The 25,164-nt window shown below is 40.5% G+C and overlaps 1 protein-coding gene and 1 non-coding gene across 4 annotated transcripts in view; one reads left to right on the forward strand and one right to left on the reverse strand.

Annotated features, from left to right (window-relative positions):
* The first annotated feature begins 1,578 nt into the window (after window positions 1–1,578).
* trnav-uac (transfer RNA valine (anticodon UAC)) lies at window positions 1,579–1,651 on the forward strand. Its single transcript has one exon. It is a non-coding gene; the product is annotated as a tRNA-Val (tRNA).
* A 10,907-nt stretch (window positions 1,652–12,558) lies between these two features.
* The window catches only part of nat16 (N-acetyltransferase 16), a 36,245-nt gene continuing 23,639 nt past the window's right edge, over window positions 12,559–25,164 (reverse strand). Inside the window, exons 2-7 of one of the 3 annotated variants that reach the window (XM_025899291.1) lie at window positions 21,194–21,369; window positions 15,993–16,062; window positions 15,641–15,866; window positions 15,072–15,296; window positions 14,619–14,962; window positions 12,559–14,001 (exon numbers count right to left, since the gene is read on the reverse strand). In XM_025899291.1, coding sequence (XP_025755076.1) covers window positions 13,773–14,001; window positions 14,619–14,962; window positions 15,072–15,296; window positions 15,641–15,856 — 1,014 coding nt within the window. In that variant the 5' untranslated portion in view covers window positions 15,857–15,866; window positions 15,993–16,062; window positions 21,194–21,369 and the 3' untranslated portion in view covers window positions 12,559–13,772. 3 annotated transcript variants of the gene reach the window in all.

The raw sequence follows: 25,164 nt of genomic DNA on the forward strand, positions 1-25,164 counted from the left end.
ATGCATCACATCATACAGACGGCACAAATTAAACTATAAATGTGTGCAACACTAAAACATGCCCCCAGGCAACACAAAATGTAAACATATTTACATTTTCTCATGTAGTGTTAACACAAAAAATTATTATTCATAAAAATAGGCTTACTGAAAATTGTATTTAAACAAAACAGACATGCAATAATGTCATAATAATTATGGCAGTTAAAAATATACAAAATCGCTGGGGGAAATGGGGCTCCAGAGGTAAAGGGAGGCAATCCAGGGAAGGTCTGAACACAGGAAACAACAAAGAAAGTTCCTTTAAGGCAAATATACAGGCTAAGGTTCCCAGTAATGTCTACCCAGAATGAGTGTCACTCAGGAGCACAGACAACACCAAACGATCACAGAAAGACGGGAAAGATAGAAACTGAAGCGGAGAGAAAGAGAGAAGACAAACCCTAGCAACATCAGCTCGGGAGAACTGAGGCAGCATGACAGATTACGTTTAGTTGAACAAGTCTCAGCAAAGGACTATAGCAAGTATACTTTGAAAGAACTATAGAACATTCTCTGAAAGACTGTATTGCTCTAATGAATATATTTCTATAGTTTATTGCCGAGAAAAAAAAAAAGGTCTCTGATTATTCTGTGCGTTTACTGCTCATGTAACCTAAAGTTCAAAAGGGTAAATTCATCATTTAGATATATAACAATATAGATAACAGACTCCGATGGCCCGTCTCAGCAGAACGGAGCTCCAGCTGTGAAAGGAATTAGAGCAGGATCCCCCCGAGCCTAGATGCTGGTGGTGGAGATGAAGGTGGCTTGAATGGAGCTTGAGTGATGAGAGGTGGAGATGAGGTGGATTGGACAAAATGCGTCTGCAAAAGACAGATGCACAGTAAGATCTCAAGTACACAGCATGAATGCTGATTGGCCTGGAGAAGGTAATTAGCCTAGACACACAAACAGCTTAACACTGTGGGAAAGTCAAGGTGATAAACCTTAGATTTAGCCAGCAGCACCTGAGAGAGCGGACAGATGTAGGCCATAAATCTTCCTAATTGAATTTACACATAAGACTCATATATGTTTGTCATACTTTTGGGGACAAGCCATCCAAAAGCCACTTAGAGCAGCCTTCATGTCACCAGCGGCCTGGATGTCAATCTTCCAGTGGCATGACAGTGCATGGAGTGATGAACAGCTTGGCAGCCTCACAAATATGAATAAAATATCACAATTGCCCCCTAGTGGCTTGCTGCAGTACAGGTATGATTCTTTTAACACTGACAAAGGCTGAGAAATAACTTAAATTTGGAAGGATGCAATCAAGAACGGGAGCAAAGCACCTTCATGCTTAACAAGAAGGAAACCAACATCAGTGTGATGAAATGAGTCAATGGAGTCCTAAAACATAAAAGTATAATCATGATATTACTACTAAAGCCCATTTATAAGTTCAACAACATAGTGGGGCCAGAGGAGGAGCACACAAAGGCACATGAAGAAAGCTGTACATTAGTTAGAAATCCTTAAGGAAAGTAAACAGACAGACTTTTTTTTTTTTTTTTAATCTGTGTAGTGTCTTCTGGTTCTGTAGTATAGTGGCTATCACATCTGCTTTACACGCTGAAGGTCCTGGGTTCAATCCCCAGCAGTACCACAACTATTACCTTAACAAATCAGAGGCCAGCCACCCTTTGTAGCAGGGCTCTCAAACTCCAGTCCTCGAGGGCTGCTGTCCTTCAACTTTTCCATGTGTCCCTGTTGCAACACACCTGAATAAAATTAGTGCCAGTAGGTCCTTAACAAGAGTTTAGAACCTGACTGCATGCTGAAGTGGCAACCCCTAACCCTACTCAAGTAAGTGTTTGGAAAAGTGTACTTCTATTGCACCATGTTCATTCACTCATGAGCTGCTGTAACATGAATCAAAGGGCTGAATTGCCACCTCAGCATTCAGTCAAGTTCTAAACTCTTGTTAAGGACCTACGGCAATAATTTTATTCAGGTGTGTGCAACAGGGACACATGGAAAAGTTGCAGGACAGCGGCCCTCGAGGACTGGAGTTTGAGACCCCTGCAAGGAAGCCCATTCCCGCTGCTTGTATCCGCAATCTGATTCGGTCACTACCCACAGTTCCTGACCATAAGTGACTGTAGGGACTGTAGGGACTGTAGGGACGTAAATCGGGAGCTTAGCTTTTACACTCATCTCTCTTCACCACAAAGGACCAGTACAGCATTCGCATCACTGCAGCTGTAGCCCCCCTCCGTCTGTCAATCTCCCACTCCCCTCTCCCGTCACTTGTGAACAAGACCCCGAGATACTTAAACTCCTCCACTTGGGGCAGGAACTCATCCCTGACTGAGTGGGCACTCCACCCTTTTCAGGCTGAGGACCATGGCCTCAGATTTGGCTTCACACTCAGCTGCGAACCGTTCCAAAGTGAGCAGGAGGCCATCACCTGATGAAGCCAACAGAACCACATCATCCATGAAAGCAGAGAAGAGATTCTGAGACCTCAATTCAATTCAATTCAATTCAATTCAATTCAATTCAATTCAATTTATACAGCGCCAAAATCACAACAAGTCGCCTCAAGGCGCTTCATAAGACCTGGATGTTGACATTTGTTTCTCCTTTTTAATTACACCATAATCATTACATTTCACGACATATCACTATAAACACAGGACCTAAGGGGGCAGAAGCACTACCCAGAGGTAGGTGGGCAGGGCTGCCGAGGCAGTCCCAATCCAACACATGAACCCAACAGCCCATTTTTGACATGGAAAAGCGGGGAGGGGAGCAGACTGGTCTTCTTACACCCCACATCCTGGGATCGCTGCCTGCTATGTCTGTCCGTCCACACTTCAGAGGGTGGGGTAGACTCAGTGAGATTATGGAGGTCCTCACAGTATTCCTTCCACCTCCTGACTATATTCTCAGTTGAAGTCAGCAGCGCTCCACCCGCACTATGCACTGTGTGAGCAGAGCACCGCTTTCCATCCCTGAGTTGCCTGACGTTTTGCCAGAATGGCTTTAAGGCAGTCTGAACTTTTTCCTTGGCCTCACCAAACTCCTCCCACACCCAAGTTTTTGCTTCAGCCACTGCCTGAGCCGCATTCTGCTAAGCTGCCAGTACCCATCAGCTACCGCTGAAGACCTGTAGGCTCACGAAGCCTGATTCAATGCTCTCCTCAGCTTGATGGCTCCCTTCTCTGGTGTCCACCATCTGGTTCAGGGGTTACCACTACGACAGGAGCTGAGTGTAGCAGTCTCAGCAATGGAGGTGCTGAATATGGCCGTTCAGACTCAGTGTCCCCAGCCTCCATAAAAATACCACCAAAGCTCTTCAGGCCTCTGCCAGGCGTTCCCAGCAGAGGCCTGCCATAGGTTTGGACGTGCCACGTCTGTCCAGCGTCGTCCCTGCCACCCGATCCCACTCACCACCAGGTGGTGATCAGTTGACAGCTCCGCCCTTCTCTTCACCCAAATGTCCACAACATATGACAGCAGATCTGATAATATGATCCCACCCTTATGTTCAAACATGGAGTTCATTATGGGCAAACTGTAGTTTCCATAGAAGTCCAATAACAGAGTGTGAAAGACGCACGACAGACACGACCGCTCGCTCATGCTTTTCAGCATACTTTTACTAACCATGGTTGCTGTTACACACAACACGGCTGTAGCTCTGCAGCTCACTGCCGGACACATACCAACAACCACCACAACAGTCAGTCAGCACAGACTTTAAGCCGGTGAGGTGTGATTGCAGATGCCGTTTCTATTGTAAAGCACCTTGGTGTACTGCTGGTTTTTTAAATGTGCTATATAAATAAAGTTGTATTGTATTGTATCGCATGCCGTGCAGGTGAGTCCGCCTCCCCTGCAGCGGCACCGCAGACCACGCCCTGCCACACAGAGCACTGCTCCAGTTCAGATCAGGATGGCCGTTCCTCCCAGTCACACCCCTCCATGTCCGATCCGATGCTGAGAGGAGAGAGGTTGGGGAGAGAATGGGCTTTGGCCACGACACAGTTATCTCTGTTCCTTGTAGATACACTGAATAGGAAAGGAGGCAAATCCTTGGAAGTTGTAATCCAGTAGAAAACTCCTTTGAGGTTATACGCCAACATGGCAACAATGAGCAGAGACGAATATAAAACTACTGTGTGAGTCCACAGTGTTCGGGTGATGGCTGCTCCTCCAGCAATTCTTGCTGTAATTTCCAGCTGTGGAGTCCCAGGGCAGATCTTATGTTCTCTTCCTCATGTAAGGAACTAAAGGAAAAAGAAACCCCAATGTCTCCCTCCTCCCCTCTTTCTCTCTGAAAGTCACATCTCCTGAGACGACAATCACCCAGTGTCCAGACCCTATTATCCTCCCTCTCTGACTTTTCACCACTTTAACTACAGCAGAGATTACTTCATTAAATCATCTTATTAAACTGGTTCCTTTTTCCTCCCAGTTATATGCTGTACTTTACTTCAACATGACTCTCATGAGCTCAGTCGCATGAATATTCATTTTAATATGATTTCTTTTTAGCTCAGTTACATAGGAATGCTTTTCCTCACCATTACTCTGTTTGTCAGTCACAGTATACTCAACTTATTTTTTAAAATCATGTTAAAAGTCAGGGATTCTTACATCTTTCTGTCTTTTACAATCTCTCTCTCTAACACACACACACACACACACACACACACACACACACACACACACACACACACACCATATCTACCATGCTCCCAAACACACACACAGACAGGGACACATCGTTGTGTAACAATGCCAATTTTCTTACTCATCATATTTATTAGTTTTTTTCTTGATAATACTTTGATTGGATGTAATCATGATTAACCGTTAACCAGATCACATGCAGATGTTATAGCACTCTATCACCTGGATGTTGAGTCCTGTTGTCTCTCTCTCAGATGTAATGAGAGATCAGCCAGGAGGAGTTCCATCCCACCTCACTCAGCATACTCCATGGTCATTGCCCGGACACTTTTTTGACTTACCTTTTGTTCTTTACATATAATTAGCGCCCCTTCCACTCTTCTAGGTCACTCCACTCTTGCTTGTATAAATAGCATTCTTGTAGATAGCGCTGGGTTAGTGTATCTACTCAGATCCCCCCTGTGTGTGTTGGTATACCCACTACATGCCAGCATACTTTAATAAACACATCACCAGTTAGGTTCTAAGACTTAAGATGTGCAAAGTTTTTGTCCAAAGCTGTAGAAATCCCTTTGCAGGTATAAAAATACAATATTATGTCCATCTAACCTTTTTATCTTTGGTATTTTTTGTAGATTTGACTAAAGAAGGGGGAAAATATGTGTTTTTGTAACAAGCTGCTTATAAGAAAGTGCCTAAAGGCACAATTTAATATGAGTACTTTGCTAAGTATGAGCTGTTGATATTGACAGGTCTTTTGGATTGATAAGTCAACAAAACCCTTCTGGAAATAGTCAGGACTGAAAATTAGAAAACAGAAACAAAAAGCAGTAAATGACCTTCAGAAAGCTTTTCCGTTTATAGATGTACTTGATGTTTGTAGCCTTAAAATAAAGCCAGCTAAATTGTGTTTTAATTTAAACTCCACTCTCAAACGAGTCCTGTCACCTCACTCTCTAAAGACAGGAAATAACATTATCCTTCTAATGTGGAACTACTTCTAAACAGATATCAGCTATTTAAGTATTTAAAAACATCTTAAACAAAAAGAGAAAAATAATGTCAAAGAAAACACAGACTCGTTACTTGCCTTTACTTAAAATACAACAAATGAGAAAGGTTTGTTCATGTCATTCTAGAGGTCCCAGGCCTTTTCATTCAAGACATGATTAAGCAAGCAATATAAATGAAGCACAGGGAAGGCTGAAAAGTACATATAGTCAAGATTTGCATCACTGAACACATGAAAAGAAAAGGATTTTTGAAGATTACACATTTTTGCATCACAACTGCTAATCTAACTTCTTAAAAATGTATCTTATTTCTATTTTGCATGTAACATTGTTAGTTTTCAAGGTTTCTAATGACAACACAGCTGTTAATGTACGGGAGTAAAAAGAATAATATTTTCCTCTGAAATGAAAACTTGTTGGGTTTCACAAAATGGAATCACACACACATAAAGTACCTACAAGACTAAATGTACGGGTATATTTTGTTATCTCCTGGTTTTATAATAAACCCAAACCTGCACCATAGTTTCAGCACACGTTAAACAATGTTTGTTCTGTTAATCTGTTAGTCTGTTTAGAGAATAAAATATATGATTTCATTTTTAATGTGTAACTGCTCTAAATGTCTTCTGTGACATGGTTCACGTTCCAAGGAACAGACTGACAGAGTTTTGACGTTTTACATTATGACGCTGTATCATTGTTTTTGCACATTGAGATGTGTGACAAGAACGTGAGGTTGAGACTGCTTTACATATGATGGGAGCTTAGCTATTATTGCCAAAGACAATTAAAGTGCATGTTGCTTACCCACTAACTTAATGGCATATACAGTAATTCATAAAACATACATTAATATAATACTTTGCCCTATAATGCCTTTGTCTTTGTTTATTTACTTGTATACTAGTAAATAATCCTCACATCTTTAAGACAAAGTGATATAACTAACCTCAAATTAAATAGGTTATTATAGGTTATTTAACAAAACAGGCAAAGTTTAAATGAATTTTCAAACAAGTCTTGCATTGAAAACAACAACAACAACAACAACAACAAAAATTGCCGCTCTTTCATAAATTCATTCAGATAACCAGTTCAGCATGAAATTTGGCACTTCTTCCAGCTTTCCTTTTGCACACACGGTTCAGTCATGAGCACGAAATCGCCTGAACATATTCTATGTTTTTGTGTGTTATTTACTGTGTAAATGAGTCTAAGCAAAGGAAAGGCATGAAAACTATGAAAACCTGTCTGATCTATGACTTAGTAGTTTAATATACTGTCGCTAATTAATATCCTCAGGCTTGAAAGCAGCACAGGTGCTGAAGCCAATCTTAAGCTGATTGAATTGATATTAAAATATTTTTGTTCCTATTGTCCGAACAATTAAATATGTCATTTGATTTGTGCTTCCTGGTGATTTGTGCCAGTGTCAGCTGTAAAGTTTAATTCTTAAACTGACAAACGGCTTTTTAAATATCTAATTGTCCAAAAGTAGTAATGAACCACTGGAACATGGTATTTTTCTAACCTCCAAGCACAGGATCCTTGTGCAAATGACTAAATACAAAATCGTATGTACTGACTGTGCAACCACTGTCTTTTACAGGCCAAAGAAGCTCGCATACGGAACAATCATGGTTGTTTTCTTAACAGCAAACCAAATTGTTGTGATTATGTCAATTTAGTTTGTTAATAAGGAAATAAGTTTTAGGTGGAGATCTACAATCTTTGCCCAACACTACGCAGCTTTTTGTGTAAATTTAAATGAAATATAAAGCACTGATAAAACTGCTTCATTTGCATTTCCTATATGTGCAGTTTGAAGTTATGTGTGAGGACCACAAAATGGAAAACATGTTAATGTTAAATCTGTACATGTATCAATAAATTAACACCCCAAAACTTTTGCATTTAAACAAATTGTGAGTTTGAGTGTATAACAAATGTATTAGACCACCACTCAATGTCACGTTCATACCACAGCTGCTCTTAAATCTTGATAATTACCAGATTTGTTTTCTGTGTTTCTGTACTGGTTAGTCCACCAGTATGCACAAGCTGTGTAATCAAAATTCTATTTTAAGTGTTAAAATATAATTAATGTTGTTACCCATGGGTTATCAAATTTACTGGTTAACACAAAAACAAAATAATAATAATGATGGTAATAATTGTTATGCACTTTTTTTATTTAGTTGCCAAATTACATTTTTTTCTTGCATTTCTGAACAGAAGTTTTAGTGGTTGAATATTATGATTCATTCATTTTAGACTTTTTAGAAAAGTCCGATGTGCCGGCTGAATTTTGGGTATAAAAATGTTAATTTCGTTTATTATTATAAATAACATTATGATTTTATTTGTAAACAGGTTTTGACAGATTTCTAAAATATTTGTTCCTATTCTGACAGGAGGTCTAATAAACTTGTTAACCAACGTAGAGAGGAACATGTTGCAAAGCTGAGCAGTTTGCTAATGAATGTGGTCACATTCTCTCCAGTCGCTTTCCAATAAATACATGATCAGGTTTTTTTCAGAGCCAAATACCTTGTTTTTATATATATATATTATATTTTTATGACAAAAAAGTAACTAAGCATGATCCATTTATTTGCCTAAGCTAGCCCTAGTTGCTATTAAAAGATAAATTTAAGCTTATCAAAATGTTTATTTGATTGTGATGAAAATACATAGCAATCTATTTAATATATGATTCAAAGATTTGAATGTCTCAGTGTGTATTTAGGATTATAAAATGAACTTTTGTTGTTTTTTTCAGTTGTTCCCTGCAATTACTTTTTTTTCTTGTGATTACAAAAATCAACCTAACAAACTTCTCATTACACAACAGCAGTAGAAAGTTATGGTACATTATGAAAACTAGTGGTTGGTTGAGTCAGTTTCAGTTATCTTGACTTAAAAGTGGAGGAAATATGGAATGCGGGATTAACCGGCAGTCAGCAGTCACATTGTAACAAAGTATTTTGTTCGCCAGTAAAAAACAAAGTGTCTTGTTCATGAGTAAGAATGAGAAGCAGCGGAAGAGGCAGAAGTTTATAGGGTTGGCCAGGCTGAAAGCATCGCTTACAGCAGTGTGGGACAGAGGGATACTGTCAGTGTTTTGTTCGAGGACAAAAATAGTCAACGTTACTCTCTTCTGGCACACTGGCTTAGCTGAGGATATACTTTCTTTGAGAGTGAAAAGCTGACTGCCTATTTTGTTAGAAATGTGCTGAGGATGTGACGACTCAAAAAGCAGGATGAATTTTACTGTGTAAAACTAAAGATTTATCTTTCTTAAAAAACAGACACAGTCATCCTTTCACGTATATTTGCATACCAGAAGAAGAAGGTAGTCAGAGTCAAGATTAAAGCTTGCCAAAGCAAGTAAACTAGTTTTTTACAAATGAAAGTGTATTTCTAAAAAGATACACACTATTTACCTTGTCTCACTCTCTCTGTGTATTTGGTCATTTAAATAGAGAAATAGAGATATATTATGTGGAGATGCAGATGTAATTTCAATTCTATTCAGTGAAGAATTATAAAGAACAGTTAGGCCATAAAGCTTCCTAGTAAAAATTAAATATGCTGTGGATAAAGCACTAATGCACTACAGACAGGTGAGACTGTAGTCACGTACCGAATGTAACACATTTGTGCTGGAATTTGGTGGTAAAGTAACGTTTTAGACAAAATAGAAGATGATGATGATGGCGCTGATTTAAAAAGCCAAAGATTTTTCCTTAGAACACTTTTCAGGACAATCATGCAAACACTTCCAGCAGAGCACACTTAGATAGCCTATAAAAACGTAGCACTAAAGCTGTTTCTCATTGTGGATCGAAACATTTTGCATTAAAAAGCAGTCGAGTTTGTGTTTGAAGTGTTGTGATTTTATTGGGCGAGGTCTAGTTGTACACAAACTAATATTATCTTTGAAAACAATCCTTGACATTAAAAATGTAACAATATACTAAATAATTTGTTAATGCAAACTTTTCCTTTCATAACGTTCCTCTCTGTTTGATGCAAAGCCAGTAAGCTGCACAGTCATCAGCAAAGTATTTCTGAAACATTAGCATTTTTGTTTGGCATTGTTGTAAGAAAGTACTCAAGTAAGCCTAAATTTCTCTTACGTTTTAAGAAGTTAATAAAGGTATTGCAGCAATTACATATGAACTCAGTAACATGTGTTTAAAAGAAAAAGCATAAACCTGTCCATATTTGATGATAAACTGTCAGGGTTTTACCTGCTGTTGACATTCCTAAGGTAATGCTGGTTAAAGATGATCTTACCCAAAATTAGTAAATTACTTAAGCGCCCTTCATAATGTTTGGGACGAAGTTTTGCCTTTGAACAGCTTCACTGTGGATTGTAAATTTTAAAAAACTATCTGCGATTAATGAGCTGACTGTCAGCTCTAATTTAAAGGGTTTAACAAAAAAATTCAATGAGTTGTTTTGCAAAGCCCCATTTTCAGAGGTTCAAAGTTTCTGGGATAACATAAATTTATGTCTTTACATAAATTTTAGGACACTTTAAAAAACGAAGGACAGCATTTTTCAACCAATGTCTGCTTGAAGTCTAGAAACAATGGACATCACCAAATGTTGTTTCCTGTGAGTTGCTCGGCTCGATCTTTACTCAAGACAAAAATAGATTTCCCTCTATGTGCTGATATATCACTTTAGATTTAATCCTTAGTTATTGTTAAACTGTGGCCCTCTTCCACAGTGTGTCCTTAGCTCTGGCTCTCTCTCCTCACCCCCTGCTGGTTGCGACAGATGGCTGTCAGTCCCTTAGCCTTGTTCTCCTCGTCGGCTGACTGTGGGGCTTTCTCTCTATATTATTTGGCTGTTGTGATTTGGTGCTTGCTGGGTTAAGATCATGTGACAGACTTGGGCATGGACAAATGTCCCGTTTCTTTTACCTTGAGAAACTCTTGGGTTGCTTTTTCAGTATGATTTGGGTCATAATCTGTTTGCACTGTTAGTGCTGTCGGATCATTTTCTGTCTGAGCATCATTTGGTTAAATCTGAGCAGAGAATAAAGCGCTGCACACTTCACAATGAATTCTGCTGCTTCTATCAGCAGTCACATTGTCAGTGACCCAGTTTCACTGGCATGATGCTGCCTCCACCATGTTAGGCAGATGCTGTGTGTAACAGTCACAATTGTGTGGTGTCTCTTTAAGACAACTTAAGTTAATGTTAATGATGTCACAAGTGTGCGCCACTGCTCTCTGTAGAGCGTGGGAGAAGTGTGCTTCCACATGGACGTATGGACTGAGATGGACCTCAGTTCTTTACCTCCTAACTCAACAACTCGCCTTGTAAGGTTGGTGAAGAGTGTGTTTATTAAAGGATGAGCACTGTGGAAATCCCAGTACCAGTGTGGTCGTGAGTTTTTGAGTGTCCTGCTGAGTGTTTCTGCCTTCTCCTCTCAACCACTGAATACAACCCACGTTACATGTAGCATGCTTTGGATCATCAGCTGTTTCTCTCCTTATCTACACTTTTCTTTCTCCGTCTTTATGGTTCAAGTTAATCTTGGTTTTTCTTCATTTGTTTTTACATCGTGTCTTTTGTCCTGTCTTCCTCCCCTCACCCCAACCAAGGCAGATGGCTTCCTGAGCCTGGTTCTGCTGGAGGTTTCTTCCTGTTAAAAGGGAGTTTTTCCTTCCCACTGTTGCCAAAACGCTTTCTCATGGGGGTAGCATGATTGTTTCTCTGTATGTATTATTATAGGGTCTATATTACAATATAAAGCACCTTGACGTGACTGTTGTTGTGACTGTACGCTGTGGAAATAAAACTGAATTGAATTGAACTGTTTTTTGTTTTTAAACGTGTTTTCTGGCCTAATTTAACTTCCCTTATCTTTAGTGTAATCATTGGTTTGCAGCTTGTTATAAACCATTTGTGGATGTTGACAGTGTGACCTGCCTCTTCAAGTGTGTTTTTGACTTGGTTAGATGCACTTTGCTGGATGATCAGGGGATTCATTCTTTTTAACAATGCATGAGCCACTTCTGGAATTAGGTTTACTTGGATTTTTCAGCCTAATGTCGACCTTCGTCTTGACGAATTCTCAATCATCCAGGTAAGTAAATCTCCAAAAGTTGATTCTGTTCATCTGGACGTTTTCAGTGGGAGAAACGTTTCATCACTCATCCAGGTGACTTCTTCAGTCTCGGCTGACTGCAGGTTTCCCCAATCTTATAAACAGCACATTTGCACAATGACTACAAACCAGCGTTCCTCCCTGTCCAGGATGTGTACATCCTCATCATTAAAAGAGTGTCCACTGGCCTGTAGGTGTAAATAGACTGCAGAGTCCTGGCCTGACGAGGTCGCTCTTCTGTGTTGTAGCCAGAGGTTGTTTGGTTTCCCCGATGTATAAATCCTGGCAATCCTCCTGGCACTGATCAGCGTACACTATGTTACTCTGTTTGTGTCGGGGACCCGATTGTTGGGGTGGACCAATTTTTGGCGCAGCGTGTTTTGGGGTTTAAAAGCCACAGAGATGCGGTGTATAGAAATAATGCGTCTCAACTCTTCCGATACTCCTGACACATACGGGATCACTACAGGTTTTCTCTTAGTCAGCGGTTGCCCTTCTCTCCTGGATTGGCTGGAGCTTTCCAGCCTATTTCCTGCTGTTCAGATTGGGGAAACCTGCAGTCAGCTGAGACTGAAGAAGCCACCTGGATGAGTGACGAAACTTTTCTCCCACTGAAAACGTCCAGATGAACAGAATCAACCTTTGGTTGATGTCGACCTTCCTCACTTGCAAAATTTCATTTTAAAGTTACATTAAATTTACAGTGAAACGCTATAAAATTCAACACTTTGAATTATGATTAACCTTCAAATATTATGTCTGCTTTCTTTTTCACTAAATAACAACGAAGCAGGCCTCACCTGGCCACGAAAGCATTTCTCAGTCAATTGTTCCATTCATTTTTGAACATCTGAAGGTAGCGGGACTACGCCATTTCATACTATACAGCTCAAGCATAATTTTTGTAAAACCCCTTAAATTAAACCTGAAAGCTTGCACTTCAGTAACATATTGATTTATAGATTGATTTCCACGGTGGTGCTGTTTAAAGACAAACTGCAAAAATGTGCTGTCTTTGCCCCAAACATTCTGGAGGGCGCTGTTTTTGATCCCAAACGATTGATTCTCATTATAATGTAGACACAACCTTCAAGGGTAGTTTTAATAAAGTGCCTTTAGAAATGTGCAGATTTGACAACCCAATTCAGCATTACACATATTTAGAATTTCCATATTTACACAGAGAACAGAATTGAAAATGAGCTTTTGCATGTTGTTTGCACAATTTTACTTTGCAACAGTGTTTGGGAAAAGTATTCTCACGTTCAACACTTTTTAAATTTTTTTTACATCTTTGTAGCTCAACTGCAATAGGGTCCGCTCAAGACTTACAGCAATGACAAAAACAGTTTGTTTTTTCAGTGAAATTAAAGAACTTTTTTAACTTCTGATTGACTTCACGACCTCTTGGCAGGACCAATAATCCTCAAGTGTATTCACATTCTGTGTGACTCTGTTGGACTCTATCAGATTTGATCATTCTTTGAAAATCATTTAAAAAACAACAGGGTGTTTTAGTGTTTTTCCAGAAGTCCATTTTAGATCCATGGAAAGAGGTATTTGTGTTATTTTGTTCCTTCTCTTGTTTTTTGAGGAAACAACATGTTAAATACACCTCAGTAGCAAAATCAACGCGTCCAGTGTACCAGTTAATTATTATAAACTTTATAAATTCAGCATTAATCATAGACCTATTGTAGTTGATTACATGATGTAGATGATTTTAAGTTCCCATCATGTACCTGTGTATTGTTAATTCTTCAAGGTTTTGTTTTGTATCTAAAACTACATTTTGTTTACTTGATTTTCCTCCTCAGTACAGAGTGTTGTGTTTATTTGTATTTGTAACTGATTTGTGTTACTTCCTTGTTGTTTAAACCCTTGTCTTCCTTCCTGTCATGCCTCGACAACTTCTCCTTATTTCCATCCACCTTCTGCAACTAGATGAGATCACACTCCACCACGCATTGCTCAGTATACTCTTTCACCAACTCCACACTCAGGGTGTTGTGGCAGAATTCAGCCATGGCCTTCCAAAGCGGTGGGTCTAGGAACATCTGGCACATCACATGACCCTTCAAGGTGGCAGTATGGCGCTGCAAGTGGTACAAGAACTGCTGTCGAGCCAGGGCGAGGTCTTTACCAAACATGTCAATGTTCAGGTAATACCTGGTTAAAGAAAACATCATGACTGTGTGCAAACAGTTTCCCATTCTTAGCAGTAAGGATGATTGTAAATGTAATGTGCATATTATAGAAACAACACGTTCTCATCCCAAAACGTAACATTCGACGCCATGTGACAAGTCGTCGGTATGTGACGCGGTCGGAACCATTTGGAATGAAACGTACCTTTATTTTACTTTCTCATCATTACTCGCTTTGGAAACACTATCTAATACGATTAAGACTGTGGTTAAGGTTAGTGATAAGGCTACGGTTAGGGTCAGGATTAAGGTTAGGGTTAGGGCTGGAATACACGGCTGGAACGTGTGTTATCGCCGGGAGCGTCATTCCATCCACAGTCCGGTGCATATCATAGGTTACCTTTTGCGTTGCTATGGGACGCCTCAGGACGTGACAAATCGTCAGTATGTTACGCGTTGGGAATGAGAACGGTCTCCATAGAAACTATCTGTACCATGTAGAAAAAAGTGAAGTTCTTGTGCTCCCTAGTGATACTATCGAAATATGCTATTATAGACAATGGTTCGTGTTACTGTGCAGTACACTTGCTTCAGCAACATCCATTTAGTCTTATTAATAAATGAAGAAGGAACATTTACCAGTCATCTCCAATGGGGACCCTGAAAGGGAAGGTACAGAGGCTGGCCACGGTAGGATTGGACATATCATCCACCATCCAGTCAATCTCCTTCTTTAGTAGGATGGCCATGTTACTGGGCAAAAGCTTGAATGGCTGCCAGTCTTGAATGATGGTTGCATTAGGGAGGACCCCGTGCAGCAGGTCACTGTTTAAGTAGAGCTGCTGGATTGCTGTGTGGTCCAGACGCACTGGAGGAGGACTGGAGCAAAAGGTGGACAAAGTGGATTCATTGTCTCCTTCTAGACCAAATTCAGAGAGATGCAGCTTGAGGTCTTCAGCTCTAAAGCGCATCAGCAGGATTCCCTGGAGAGAGAAAAGGCAGCATTAGAAGCATGCAAACAGCCCAAAAAGGCTCATGATGACTGACACGCCATTTAACATCAGGACAGATCAAAACATTCATTTACTCTACCTGCTTAGTTATGATGCGGTACTTTTCAAAGTCCTTTGGTCCGAGCTGATCGTCACGGGTCAAGCGGCATACTTTGACCTCTGGATACCTGGATTTAACCAGCTCAGCACAAAAGCGTAGCAGAACACCTGCCACGCCCTTGCCCCTTTCCTGGGGGGCAACACGGAGACCTTCCACCAGCATGGTCTCCCCATCATCGATGACACAGACAGACTCCAGAGCAATCTACCAAGCAATCAAACAAAGGAAGATAACAGACAAAAAATTATAAGCTATCACGCTGATATGGATACTTTTAATTACTTATTTATCTAAGGAGCTAACTCTGCTAGTTTGTGAAGAAGTCATATCTAGTTGCAGGGTGTTAATAGGAGAGATAATTTACTGAATTATGTGCTTGAGTCAACAAACAGCATTCAGATATATGTTTTGTTATGTTTTATATGTATAGTAGATGTATATGTAGAATGCAGCCTGCTGAGGTTTCAGGCTGGCTGGGTCATTTATCAGGGTGATGCTTTACAGCCATTTAGCCTATGAACTGAACTTTTACTACTGAGTGAACTTACCACTTTTCCATGTTTGCGTGCCAGTATAACTGTGCGGTTGGTATCCTGCAGCCAGCTAGTGTATCTAGTAGGTAGATAGTCAAGGCCTCCATAGATGTCCTGGCTCATAGCCATGATTTCATCAAAGTCCTCCTCAGTTGCCACAGAAAACTGAAGGCCTGCCTGGGACAGGGCCTCTGGGAGCTGGGGCATATTCAGGCTGGTATCAATCTTCATCTTGGAACAACTGATAAGATAAAAAATGGAAGAGATATTATTGTGGACTATATTAAATCGTACTTTGTGCTTCAGAGCGGGATGTCATTCTCGTGTAATCAAAAATAATTAGCCACAGATAAGTAAATCATTTTACCATTTTCTGAAAGCAGAATATAACAGACCTCGAGGTGTACGGCTGGTGAACCAAGTTCACCGATTCCATCCTTAGCAAAGGGGACAAAACATTAACCACTTTAGTATTAACCACACCAAGAGGCACACATTCATTATTCAAAGGCACTAACCAACAGGGACTCAAACATACATGAGAAGAAGAATTAAGAGCTGATTGCTTCTGCAAATTGGATTGCAGATTTTTGCATTAGTGGAGAGGCCGTGCATGTAAAATAAGAGGTTCTATCTTGGACAGCAGCCAGAAGAGTCCTTGTTCATTAACCAAATTATTTAACAGCACATGTTTTCTTTCTCACAACACTGTTGGAAAGCCCCCAGTTTGGACTGGGTCTATCTTTGGTTCCATTCAAATACAATCAGTGCTCAAATGCTTTATGGATCACGTCTCTGATGTAAAGTAACGCATTTTTAAATTCAATCCAATTTTACTTAAATTGCAATAGTTCACAAAAACAGCCACTATAAGGTACTTTATATTAGAGAGAGAACCCCAGAAATCAGCTGAGCAAGATTTTGGTATCGATCAGGAGAAAGAACTCGATTCGAAGAAAGGTTCAAGGAAGAGCCTGCATAGCATCAAATTATTATAAAGAAACCTAAAAAGTGCAGATTTTGGGATGAAAGGTTTGGGCCATTGCAGCACAGAATCCAAGATGAACGTGTCCTACTATGCATAGTAGAAAAATTCACCTTAAAGACAATAAAGCCTTTCTCTTCAAATTACAGCCCCACTTCATAGACTGAAATATCCCTCTTTCACTACCAATGAAACATCAAGGAATGTGAAGAACAATAGCTGCACATCACTTTGAGAGGTGATCATGAATTGGGACATTTACCTTACATCAACCTAACATCAACCACCTCGGTAGACGTACCATTGCATGTCAATTTGTGTAGCAATGGGTGGCAAACACAAGACTGTGGCAACAGCAAACCACAAGGCCTCAAACACTGAAGCACAAAGGAAAAAAGAAGGATTTTGCCGCGTGTTTAGAAGCCACAGATTGTGCAACCTCTGAAAGAACATGATTGGAGCAACTTGGTCAACAATCTGCCAGTGGTTGCCATGAAAGAAGTGTTAACGGGGTTTTAGAGTTTACTTTCAGCTGGAAAAGATGATTCACAGTAAAAAAGTACAAAAACATACTAGCAGCAGAGTAAAGCCCAAGGCATAGACTGCACATCAAACCACTAGCAACTACACTGAAGAAAATGAAAAGCTCGTTGCCACAGAGTTATGACCCCAACTACAGACACAGAAGTAGTGAAATCCTGTGGTTCTGAAAACTCAACTCAGAAGAGTCCAATTCAACCGCAGTTGTAGCATTGTGGCTGAATCATGTTGTAAGTGCCACACAAGTAAATGCAAAGGTGGCCTAAGTGGTGGAATCAGCTATTCCAGTTACTGTGTATGTGTTCTTGCATGAGCATCATAGAGATGAATGAGAAGCCAGCAGTTATTTGACATTATCGAGAGAGCCGATAATGCTTGCTACCATTCTCTCATTTCTACAGCATGTCAGGGGCTTGCAATGATTTTTACAGAAGGGCAAGCAGAGAAGATGGCTCATTTTTAATACTGTTTAATGTCCAGCATCATATTCTAAACATCATAAGTTTGTAGTGGCTGTCCTCTGTGGACCACATTACTACAACTTTTTCAAGCTTCATCTTATCTGCATCGCACACGTTGGCCAAGGAAACTCGTCTGTTATGATTCTAAATTAGCGAAGATGATTTACTGGCTAATGCTCTCTGTGTTTCCATCTGAAGCATAGATCCTAACTGACCTCAGAGCAGTGAAAGCAGATTCAGCAGCAGCTTGCCAGGCATGCTGGTCTCTCATTAGTTTACCATCATGTGCCACCAGCAAAAAAGCTGCTGGCCTCTCAGCTTGCACAGCTCCAGTCATTGATAACGGGAGATGGACAAAACTGTCAAAACACAGAGAGCTGTAGTTTTCTATGAGATTGAAAGAAGCACAGTTTTCAGTGGCAACAACCAACTTTGGCCACAACATGGCAGTAATGTTAACTGACAGGTTAATATTACTGACAGCGCTGTCTGAGATGAAAGGAGATAGATCGCTTTACTTTGGTATGTTTTAATTTATGTCTATTTTTAAACATTAGACTTTTGTACGACAGAGTATTAGGGCCACATTAAGAAAAACAATATTATTGATCATTCTGAGGATAAAGTCAAAGTGTGGAGATTATACAGTTGTTCCCAGGCAAACTGCAACATCTGCCATACCCTCTCAGTTAGTGAAATTGTACTTCAGAATCAGTTTTAGTAACGAGGAAGGACGTCATTTCTCTTTTAGCACATAAACAGTGTGACGAAAAGTATAAAGATGCTGAAAAGATGGTGGAGAAAGCTACATGTGGTCGGACAGAGAAACCACACAAACTTGGTCGAGTGGCTGATTTGTTTCACTCACTCATGTAAACAAGTCATTTTGTATAATGATTGTGACAGTCTGTGTTGGAACAACTGTAATCTGCATGTTTCAACTTTTTTCTCAAAATATTTCAACTTTTTTTTCCAAAATAAAACATTTTGAATACATTTCGACTTTATTCTCAAAATGATCAATAACATGTTTTTTCTAAATGTGGCCCTAATACTCTGTTGTACTATTGTCTTGCAATATCACAAATTCTGAAATGTACAGTTTACAAATGAAGAACAGTTGCAAACTTTGCATAACAAACCATTGTAGACTACAGCTTTTGCACAGTAAGTTTTAACTCAACCTCAAAGTGACAAAATCACACAAAAAAGGAAAAAAATGACATTTGATTCAATATCTAGCATTACAAAAATAGATATTTATTGTTCAGTGTGAATACATAAGAATGCCATAGGGGCACTAAGGAGAAGCAACAACCTGTCCACATATTTCAGCAATCTGCCAAACACAAAGCTGCTATTTTAAGCAATACATTTGTCTTCAGCCTCCACACACCTGCAGTACATAATTCTGTACTACTAGAATTGCTCACACTGAACACTTGTAATTATAAAATGTCAAAAATGTACAAAAATGGCCCAAGAGAATCAGATAACCTTATTTAATAAACTTTGATGAAAATTTAAAGAAAAGTAAAATATATGGATGAAATGTATAAAGACGCAACTCTGAGGGAATCCTGGAAAGTAAAGAAATGCTTAATTTGTACGCTAACAATAAACAGTGCCTGTAGTTAAACGTTGCACCATCATTAGGTCGTGTCTCTGTGTAACAACTGGATGTTTGTTTGTAGTGCCGTGGTTAGCACTTGTGGCTCACAGGATTAATGTTCTAGATTTGAACCCTTCAGAACTTTGTGTACTCTGGTTTCTTCCATTAATCCAAACACATTCATGTTGTTGGTGACATTTTTAATTGAGGTTGATGCAAAATAAATATTTCTTTCATGGAAGGCAGACTAGAGAGACTGAGACTAGAAAAGCATGATATACATATCAAGCCATATTAAACATTGTAACCTTTAAAACCCAATTTATTGTTTTCGTTATTTTTGGCTTATTATAAGTCTGCTTGTCTGGGTTTGTGACGTGCTGAAGCTCTGGAGTGTGGACAGTTCAAAGGGGAATTGCAGGCTAACACAGAAATGCTAAACATGTTCCGACAATCTATTAATCGGCCATGTGAGCTGCAAGGGCATTTGCAGTGAAAACACTGTCTGGTCACAACAGATTGAAATGTACACATTGGGGACGCTGGTATTTTTCCACCGTGGCTTTGGAGCTGTGAGATGAGCTGCCATGCTTGGCTGAGTATCCTGGTCCTACCAGTGAGAGTAATGCTATTTTATTTTTGTCTTTCTGTCTCTCAAACACTCCTCTCATGTTCCTAATGGTTCTCGCTCAATGGCTGGCAGTGTTCTCCAGACAAAGTGGAATTGGGCAACACTGACTGACCATCTAATGTGCAACTATCTGTCACTGTCAGTGCAGACCTAGGTCTAGTTTTTGTCCGAGCTGCCCAAAGGAGCTTTAGAACTGGTGGTATGAAAACACAGCGGGAAAAAATGTAACCAAAAGATTCACAAAAACAAGGACCAGACCATGATGTGACTTTATTGGTGAGTCATGAAGAACACGCATTATTGTCAGTAAATTCAGTTCAGAAAAAAAAGCCTGCTGTTGGAAAATGTAGGCAGTGTGCCTTTCACTCACAGAGCAGTAGTAGTGGTTATAATTAAACATACACAGCATTTTAACCAAGGTGACAATAAGTTGAAAAGACTATTCCTGGTATTAAATTTCTTACACTGGTCATCTTTGCTGTGAACCATAATGTGAACAAACTTTATGCTTTTATACACCAATAATGCTTAACAGTGAAGTGTGTACAACTGCAGCTGTACTGAGGCTTACCCACTGTTGGGAGTCTCTATGTGTTATTCACTCAATACACGAATGAAAAGCACGTATAGGCTGTCACATGCACGGGTGGCAAAAACTGGAAAATGCTAAAAGCTGAAATGCCACCGAAGCACATCGCCCTCCATAAAGGCGAGGACAGCAATAGCTATCATTCATTTTTATTAGTGCTGTCAGCGTTAATCTTGTTAAAATGATGTTAATGCCATAACCGCAACCGTCATAACCTCCGTTAGCGAGTTACCGCGGATCGCCCCGTGCGTGGAGCTGCACAGCGTCAACGCATTAGCGCGGTTAGCTCGTTGTACATTTGACAAATGAAGAACAGTTTCAAACTGCGGTTATGGTGTTAAAGTCATTTTAACAAGCTTAACGCTTTATACATTTTCTTTGCGTGAACATATTCAGCTCTTTACAAGCAGAGAATGAGCCATGTGCTCAGCACACATTGTTGTTATATGAAGTGTGTAAACATGCAGCCTCCTCATTGCAATCAACTGAAAAAGTACACTGACATTCTTTAACAACCTATGAAAAATGTTAGTTCTCCATTCATGGTCAGTACACTCTGGTGATCCAAGTCAAATGTCACATACATTCATAATGAACATACCAGGTTTTTTCTCTGCTAAGAAGCAAAAAAATTAATTGGAATTTGTTTCCAGCTTTCTTTTTTTGGTTTTTGCACCAGTTAAACACATAATTGTTTGGTCCATCACACTGAAAAGAACCCCAAATAGTACAAAACTCAAAGGAACACACCATGGATTCAGTAGGTTGGTCAAGTGATGACAACACGGACACCAAAATGATTCATGTCTCCTGGGTGCATCTGTGGCTCCAGTGCTTCATGCCAGTAGCCTCCATGTTGATGCAAAGACATTAGCATATCACTCTGTTGCATGATAGCAGGATCCGTTTCTCCCACGCAGCCCCGCCTATACATGAAACACACCATTGACACAAAGGCACCAGAAAATCATTAGTTTGTAAATCTGTCAATAATCACTCTGTGCTTGTTGTGATGACATTAAGACAACTGTGTACTGTACTCAAACTATGTCACCTACCTACACTGGCTGGTTCTGTGTAGAATTAATAACAATTTGAGTAAATGTATAAAGTAACTGCACATTTCTATGAATCATAGCCACAGTTAGACTGATTGTTGTGTAACTGTGGAGAGCCTCGTAATCTGGTCTATTTGTAATTTGTAAAGATTACAGAGATTAATGTATTTTAATACAACTTATTAACAAAGGCAGTTGCATATTGACACTGAAGTTCCTGTCCCTCAACAGACAAATGACTAGCGCTCTCATTTTTGTGGTTGTGGGGTGACTGCATAAAGAAAAAACATTCCAACAGCACAGCCAGTGACCAAGCAGTCTGAGAGATCAATCGTGACTTCTACTGTAAAACTATGAGATGTGATGACCTGAAACTTCACCATCACAAATTCTATTAAATGCAACATTTTTCTAAATAAAGATGAAATGATCAAAAAGCTTTTTAAATACTAAAATGAGCCAAACTGAATTCCAAAATGTATCAAAGAGCCTTCTGGGGGCAGCTTTACAGTTCTTTAGGATAAATGAATTACAGGGGAATAAAGATGGATCCATACGTGAGATTATGGGAATTCTTAGATTTTTATTTTTTATTTTTTGGAGATGAAGGAGTCTTTGTAAAACTCTCAGTATTTTTCACTAACTATTAAATATGTTATTTGTGTGTTGAAGGCATGAAAACTTTAGCTTTTTCTTACTGTGAGCTGTTTGAAAGTGTTTGGATGTTTACTAGAATTCCTGATGATGAAGAGAAGTCTGATGAACTTACCCACTAAGTAGGTGGTAAGTTGGTGAGGTAGATGTAGACAGAAAATCTCCTCTGCTATATTTAAGAGCATACCTTGTCTATTAATTAATGTTTCATTTTCATTTAGATATTTAGTATATAATATAATACATTGATGCTGAAGGCATCAAAACTATGAATGAACACATGTGGAATTCTGTAGTAAACAAAAAAGTGTGAAATAACTCAAAACATGTTTGATATTTCAGATCCTTTGCTTTGATTCCTGCTTTGCTCACTCTTGGCCTTCTCTCCATGAGCTTCATGAGGTCGTCACCTGAAATGGTTTCAACAGTCTTGAAGGAGTTCCCAGAGATGCTGAGCACCTGTTGGTCCTTTGCCTTCACTCTGCGCTCCATCTCATCCCAAACCATCTCCACTGGGTTTAGGTCAGGTGACTGTGGAGGCCAGGCCATCAGGTCAGCACTCCATCACTCTCCTTCTTGGTCAAACAGCCCTCACACAGCCTGGAGGTGTGTTTGGGGTCATTGTGCTGTTGGAAAATAAATGATGGTCCAACTAAACACAAACTGGATGGGATGATGCTGCAGGATGCTGTGGTAGCCATGATGGTTCAGTGTGTCATGCTTCACAGTGGGAACCATGTAGAGACCATCGTTCACCTTTTCTCCATCGCACAAAAACTCAGCAGGTGGAACCAAAGATCTCAGATGTGGACTCATCAGACCAAAGCACAGATGGTCTAATGTCCATCCTTGTGTTTCTTGGCCCAAACAAATCTCTTCTGCTTGTTGCTTTTCCTTAGTCGTGGTTTCTCAGCAGCTATGTGACCATAAAGGCCTGATTCACACAGTCTCCTCTGAACATGCAGAGATGCTACTGGAGCTCTGTGTGGCATCTATCTGGGCTCTAATCTGAGCTGCTGTTAACTTGTGATTTCTGAGGCTGGTGACTCGGATGAATGTATCCTCAGCAGCAGAGGGGACTCCTGGTCCTCATGTGAGACAGTTTCATCGTAGTCTTGATGGTTTTTGTGTCTGCACTTGGACACATTCAAAGTTGTAGCAGTTTTCCAGACTGACTGACCTTCAGTTCTTAAAGTAATGATGGGCTGTTGTTGCTCTTTACTGAGCTGATTGGTTCTTGTCATAATATGAATTCTAACAGTGTCAAACACGGCTGTCAGCTGTGCACCAGCCTGACTGCTGCACAACACACCTGATGGTCCCAACCTCATTAAGAAGGCATTAAACTCCACAGATGAGCCCTGACAGGCTCACCTGTGAGGTGAAACATGTCAGGTGATGACATCATGAAGCTCACTGAGAGAAGGCCGAGGGTTTGCAGCGCTGCCAACAAAGCAAAGGGTGGAATCTAAAATATAAAACATATTTATCAATTTTGTCTTTGCTACATAATTCCATATATCTTGATTCATATATGTGAGGTCTTCAGTTTGTATCTACATGTGGCAGATGTGGGGGTGTGATCTCTGGCTCTGTTGCTGCTGTTGCACAGAGGATCACCTGGCCACTCAGTCAGAGTGAGCGGGGGCCCAGCGGAACAGACCATGGCGGACGACTAACCCACTTCTGTCCTATCTGGTTTCTCAGGGTCCAGAAACAGCCGGCACTGTTCCTGAGCCACAGAGCGCATCACAGGAGTGCTAGAAGTGTGGGCGGCCGGGACACTTGAGGCCTAACTGTCTGCTGATGGAAGTGGGATAGGTGTTCCACATCACTGGGGCTCCAGCACACTCCCCCTGTCCCAGACGGACTACCGCATGTAGTCCGTCTGTCAAGTGGGTATAGGCCAGGCTGTGGTAGACACAGGCTGCACGCAGACTCTGGTCAACCAAACCCTGGTTTGCCCCAGGGTATTGTTAGAGGCTGAGTCGGTGGAGGTTAGATGTGTGCATGGGGACATCCACAAATATCTCATGGTGCCGCTGCAGATTAAATTTAAGGGCAGAATGCAGTTATATCGCATCCCTGATTTTGGGAACCTTTTGGGGCAGTATGTGGGGATGCGATCATGACCGTTAGTAGCGTGTAGTGTGACGCGGGGTCGATCGACACTGACTCTGGAGTCAGGGTCGGGCTGAGCTCAGGGCTTTCCAGGGTCTATGGTTCACCCCACGGGAGATTTCCCATTGGAGCAGTAATGTGACCAGTGTTGGTCAAGTTACTTGAAAATAGTAATTAGTTACTGATTACTTCTCCAAGAAAGTAATCCTGTAATTCCATTCTTCATATTCCAGCATATAAAATAAAATGGAGGTCCCATTTGAGCGCATTGGCATGGACCTCATTGGGCCATTTCACCAGAGTGTACGTGGCTATCGCTTTGTACTAGTTCTGGTGGACTATGCAATGCAATACCCAGAAGCAGTGCCGCTGTGCACCATTTCTGCAAAGAGTGTGGTGCAGGCGCTGGTTCAGGTATCCCAAAAGAGATACTGACAGACCAGGGCACGTCGTTCATGTCTCGCACACTAACAGAGCTGGACGAATGATTGGGTGTTAAATCAGCGTCTACCATCCTCAGACTGATGGGCTGATGAAGTGGCTGAATAAGACTTGAATAAGACCATGATTCAGAAGTTTGGATGTTGCTGCATTGCAACAGCATTTTGCAGATGTGTTCTCCGCCTTTACGATGCTCACAGAGCACCATTTGGAAATGCAGCCTGGTGTCACGGTGAGTTCACGGCCCTTCAGGTTACCTGAACATAAGCAACACATTGTTCAGAAAGAATTGGCTGAAATGCTAAAAATGGGAGTGATAGAAGTGTCACACAGCGCTTGGTACGGTCATGAAGAAAGATGGGTCTATACGGTTCTGTGTCACTACCACAGGATGAAAAAAGTGTCACGGTTTGATGCCTAAACCCATTCCCCGGGTCAAAGAGCTCC

This window comes from Oreochromis niloticus, linkage group LG3 (genome assembly GCF_001858045.2).
Source record: "Oreochromis niloticus isolate F11D_XX linkage group LG3, O_niloticus_UMD_NMBU, whole genome shotgun sequence".
Classification (NCBI taxonomy): domain Eukaryota; kingdom Metazoa; phylum Chordata; class Actinopteri; order Cichliformes; family Cichlidae; genus Oreochromis; species Oreochromis niloticus.